This window comes from Vespa velutina, chromosome 8 (assembly GCF_912470025.1).
Source record: "Vespa velutina chromosome 8, iVesVel2.1, whole genome shotgun sequence".
Lineage (NCBI taxonomy): Eukaryota > Metazoa > Arthropoda > Insecta > Hymenoptera > Vespidae > Vespa > Vespa velutina.
In genome coordinates this window covers 5466259-5471258 of record NC_062195.1, presented here as the reverse complement: position 1 = coordinate 5471258, position 5000 = coordinate 5466259, and the positions used below count along the sequence as shown (strand labels likewise).

The 5000-nt window shown below is 35.0% G+C and overlaps 1 protein-coding gene across 1 annotated transcript in view; it reads right to left on the bottom strand.

Moving 5' to 3' along the window:
- The window catches only part of LOC124951130 (protein groucho), a 62367-nt gene that overhangs the window by 47097 nt on the left and 10270 nt on the right, over nucleotides 1-5000 (bottom strand). The window contains exon 3 of the mRNA XM_047498954.1: nucleotides 2695-2739. Within this exon, the coding sequence (XP_047354910.1) occupies nucleotides 2695-2739 (45 nt within the window). The remainder of the gene's footprint in view (nucleotides 1-2694; nucleotides 2740-5000) is intronic.

Sequence of the window (5000 nt, the reverse complement as noted above, 5' to 3'; positions counted from 1 at the left end):
CTCTGTCTGTTTGTTCGTTTGTCTTTCACAAGCACACACACACACACACACACACACATATATACATACACAGACATCTCTTCTTTTCTCTCATGTTTTCTCTAGAGACCAGCGAAAGACAGAGGAATGAAATAGGAAGCGATGGACTACCGTTAACGCCAGGAGGCCGCGCCGTCGTGATAAATGATAAATGATACGTGATAAATGATTTTAAAGAAAAAAGGAGAAGAGAGAGCGACAGAAAGAAAGAAAGAGAGAGAGAGAGAGAGAGAGAGAGAGAGAGAGGGAGGGAGAGAGGGAGAGAGAGGGAAAGAAATAAAAAAAGAAAAAGAGAGAGAGAGAGAGAGAGAGAGAAAGGATCGTTACTCGGATGATCGATGCACGAGCTACGTAAATTCGTTGGGGGTGGTAGGAAAGACGCGAGTACACGATATTATAGATTATTTCCGGTACACACCGTGGCTCGTCTTTTATCGTGAGGCTCACGGTAGACGGGAGGAATGGTGGAGGAAGAGGAGGTAAAAGAGAAAGAGGAGTAAGAGGTGGAGGAGGAGGAGGAGAAAGAAGAGGATGAGGATGAAAGAGGTGGAGGCGGTGGTAGCGGTGGTGGCAATGCTGGTGGTGGTAGTGGTGGTAGTAGTAGTGGTAGAAAGAGAGAAAGAGAGAAAGAGGGGAAAAGGACGAAGAGAAGAGAGGGTGAGTTGGTTGGTTGGTTGGTTGGTTGGTTGGCTGGTTGGCTGGTTGGTTGGTTGGTTGGTAAAGGAGATAATTTATCGTTCTCCGTTCTCGCCGATCGTGCCGGCGCTCGGTTCAAACGTTGCAAATAAAACAGATTAATCCTTCGGAGAGATGTAAATTGCAAATTGTCCGCGAGCGTGTTCGAGGGGTAGGAGGGGGAGGGGAGGAGTAAGAGGAGGAGGAGGGGGCGATATTATTACGGTTAATTAGGGAGTCGCGAATAACCAATAACTTTTCATTTTTCTTCCAATTAACGTCAGTTGGGATTCACGAAAAAAAAATGGGATAGATAGATAGATAGGTAGAGAGAGAAAGAATGAGAAAGAGAGAGAAAGAGGGAGTGAGAGAGAGAAAGAGGGAGAGAGAGAGAGAGAGAGATATTAAAAAGAAAGAGAAATGTATAATAACGCGTTACATTAGATTCGTTCACAATTTGTCGCTGTATCGGACTTTTGTACCCTCCTCGGGGATTCATTTCCTATCTTAACTACCCTTCTTTCTCGACCCTTTTCCTCCCCCTTTTTTTTTCCTCAACTTCTTACTTTTATAACAACTCTATTCATCAATTAACAGTTAAAACTGCAACAATTTCTGTCAAGTAGTTTTCTCCCTTCCTGATCATTCCCGAAAGTTCTCTTTCTTTTCCTTTTTCATTTCTTCTTTTTGTTGTTTTTTCATATATATATATATATAGGTAGGTAGGTAGGTAGATAAATAAACATAAAAATTTATTAATTACTTGCCGATTATGATAAAATAAATAGGAAAATGTTATTCGATTCGATCTAAGTGGATATATAATCCGACGGTAAAAATTCTTTTTATATCTATTTATTATACGTACATATATATATATATATATATATGTATATAAGTAGTATACTGAAAACTTACTTTTTTTGAAATATCTCTTTCGAGATGAAATATTTATTAACGAGGATTAAAAAATTTCTCTCTCCCTCTCTCTCTCTTTTTCGATGACGGCAGGATGAGAGTACTCTTTCCGGTTTTATTTATATTTTCTTTTTTTTTTTCCTTCGTCTTCTTCTTCCTCTTTTTTCCCCCCTTCCAAATAACGAACGATTCGCGAAGTGGGATGGCATCGATTTAAAATAACACGGTCGAACGAATCTTCGAAGAGCCTAATTGTAAGTATATTTCGCCGCAGGGTATAAAGTAGTGGGTGGTATAAGTTGAGGTGGAATGGGATTTGGGTAGGGACAGCGTATCGGCGAATGGACGCAATTTCCTGACGATTCAAGCAAGTAGTGTCCCATTGCACGAGAAGTACTTATTTTCCTTCCCTTCTTTCTCCGTTTTCCCCTTCTCTATTTTCCGAGTCTAACAACCAATACTCAATTCACGTTGGGCTTGCACCCCATTAGAATCCCTCGCCCTACGGGTACAAGGGTGAGAAATGATCGGCCGCTAATGCTAATGAATATCAGCTCGTCCCGCACGAGGCTGCGCGACAAGGGGGATGAGGGATAAGGGATGAGGGATGAAGGGGAAATTGTTTGGAGTTTCGACTAGGCGCTATTGGCTAGTGGCAGTAAGCAGGCAAGTGTCTAGCGTGTTTGAACGAGGGCGACGACTAACTCGCTTTTAAGAAAATTGCTGACAGAAGGGTGATCGCTCGCTGTTTCCCTTAATTAGCCGAAATTACACGATTTCCCAAGCTTAAACGTCCCTTCTCCTTTCTATCTCTCTCTCTCTCTCTCTTTCTCTTTTTCTCTGTCTTTCATCTCTTTTTCCCTTTCAATTCAAAGCAATCGGTTTCTCGATCTTCTTTCAAGAAAGCGAGCGTATCGTCTCGTTGAGATCTTAATTATCAAAAGTCTCCCTTTTCGTTATACCTTATCAAAATTAACTAAAATGTTACAAGAAGAAATTTATATATCTATATATTATTTATCATTATTATTATAATTATTATAATTGTTAATTAAATCTCACCTGTTTATGCATCTCCACGTTGAGGCCATACGACATCTCGTAGTACTGAAACAGAAGGATCAAAGTTTAAGAGTAAATAATATCAAGAATCAAATCCGTCTAATTCTTTCGAAATTTCTTTCTCTTTTCTTTTTCTATTTTCACTTTTCTTTTTCCTTTCCTTTTTTTCTTTCTTTCCTTTTTTTTCTTTTTTTTTTTCTTTTTTTTTTTTTTTTATTTCGAGACGAGAGACATTTATCGGCGTCAAGCGAAAAACGACGTTCCATTTTGTACGCCATCTTTAGAATTACGTTCCGTAATATCTGAAGATAAACGAAGAGAAAATTCGATCATTATCGTAACACCGAGAGAATTTAAATAGAATATCTCTTCCGCATTTTCATCCTTTTTATTTTCATTTTATTTTATTTTCATTTTATCCTTATTATTATTATTATTATTATACATATTATTATTATTATGATTATTATTATTATTATTATTATTATTATTATTATTATTATTATTATTATCTCTATGTACCGAGCAACATCGGAATAAGATGAAAAAGGATCATTGGGACGATCTATTATCATACCCACCCAATTGAGATAGATCAATCGAACCAATATTCTCTATCGTTTCTTTTTTTCTTTTGACACAAAATGAAAAATTCCTGTTATGTTTTAATCGGTGCCAAGATCAATCGAGCTTAACCTCCTCGAAGATACTTTACTCGGAAAACGCGTCAGGCATTTCTCTTTCCGTTTAAAATCTCATCTTTGCCCTATAGAAATATAATCGACAGATTAATTTACTTTTCTTCGATTCGCCGATAGAAACATCCATGTTTTTTTATATATAAATATGTGTGTGTGTGTGTGTGTGTGTATGTGTGTGTGTGTATGTGTGTATGTGTACTTATCCTTTTATTTTCTTTTCAAGAAATATTTATCGCAATGAGAAAGCGATGTAACAAAAAAAAAACTAAATTAACTCTTAAGATTACTATTTGATAGTATAATAATAATAATAATAAAAAAAGATTATTAATAATAACATGATTATTGTTATAATAATATTAATATTAAAAATGATAATAAATGCATGAGCTTAATCAACGATTAAATTTATTGAGAATAAAACCAATACAGATCGGTTCCTCGATCATTTTAAAAATCGATTACTCTTTCTCGAGAGAAAGATATTTAATTTCTCGTCCTTTCAATTATTCCTAAGGCTCGATTGTAATTTTGCGATCTTAGAAAAAAAAAAAAGAGAAAAAGACAAAAAAAAAAAAAGAAAAGAAAAGAAAAGAATATAGCCTAAAAAATGTTGCATAAAGGAGTAATTCAATTTTTAAAAATGAGAATAGTAACTTTTGGATCGGCCTGTATAAATAATCCCTTCTTTTATCGCGCGTTAAATTCTACAGCGTAAAAATTTGTTTAATTCACGAAAAATTTTATCGTTACGTTTAAAACGTAATCCGATGCTTGTCGGACGTGAGAATTTTCTTCTCACTCTCCATATGAAAAAGAAAAAAGTAAAAAGAGAGAGAGAAAGAGAAGAGAAAAGAAAAAAGAAGGGCAAAATAAATATATGAAAAAACAAAAAGAAAAATAAACTCACTTAAACAATTTTATCACGATACGTTTTGAATTAGTTGCTAGGGTAATAAGACGGATCTTGAATGCGACGATCCACGCGAAAGTATCATTTACCAAGCACCTATTTCCATCCCCTACATTCCACCCCTTTCTCTACGTTCGCTATCTCGTGATACGATACACGAGACGAAAATAAAAAAAAGCATTGGCTTGTTTAAAGTAACTTTAAGATCCAAACAGTAACTTAATAAACAATTCAATCCTATAATATATTTCTGTTCTTTTCTTTTTTTTTTTTTTTTGACTATTTCATTTTTCCTTAATTATTGGATGCAAAAAAAATAAAAAAGAAAGAAAGAAAGATGAAAAGAAAAACTTGTCTAATCACAAATCTTCTTATATCTCTAAGAGAAGAAGAAAAAAAGAAAAAAAAAATGATAAAAAGAAAGAGAATAAAAGAGAAAAAAGAAAAAAAAAATGAAGAAGAAAGAAAGAAAGAAAGAAAGAAAGAAAAAAAAAAGAAATTTAACGAGCTACATGTACTGATGATATTTCGACGACATATATGTGTATGCGTGTATGTTTGTGTGTGTTTTATTTTAATAAACAAGAAAAAGAACAAGAAATATCTCGCGAATCTCGTGAAGTAGTATCTCGTCCGAGAGCATCGAGAACTTCGATCGAACTTTCCCCCCTCCCCCCTCGACCCCTTAGTTC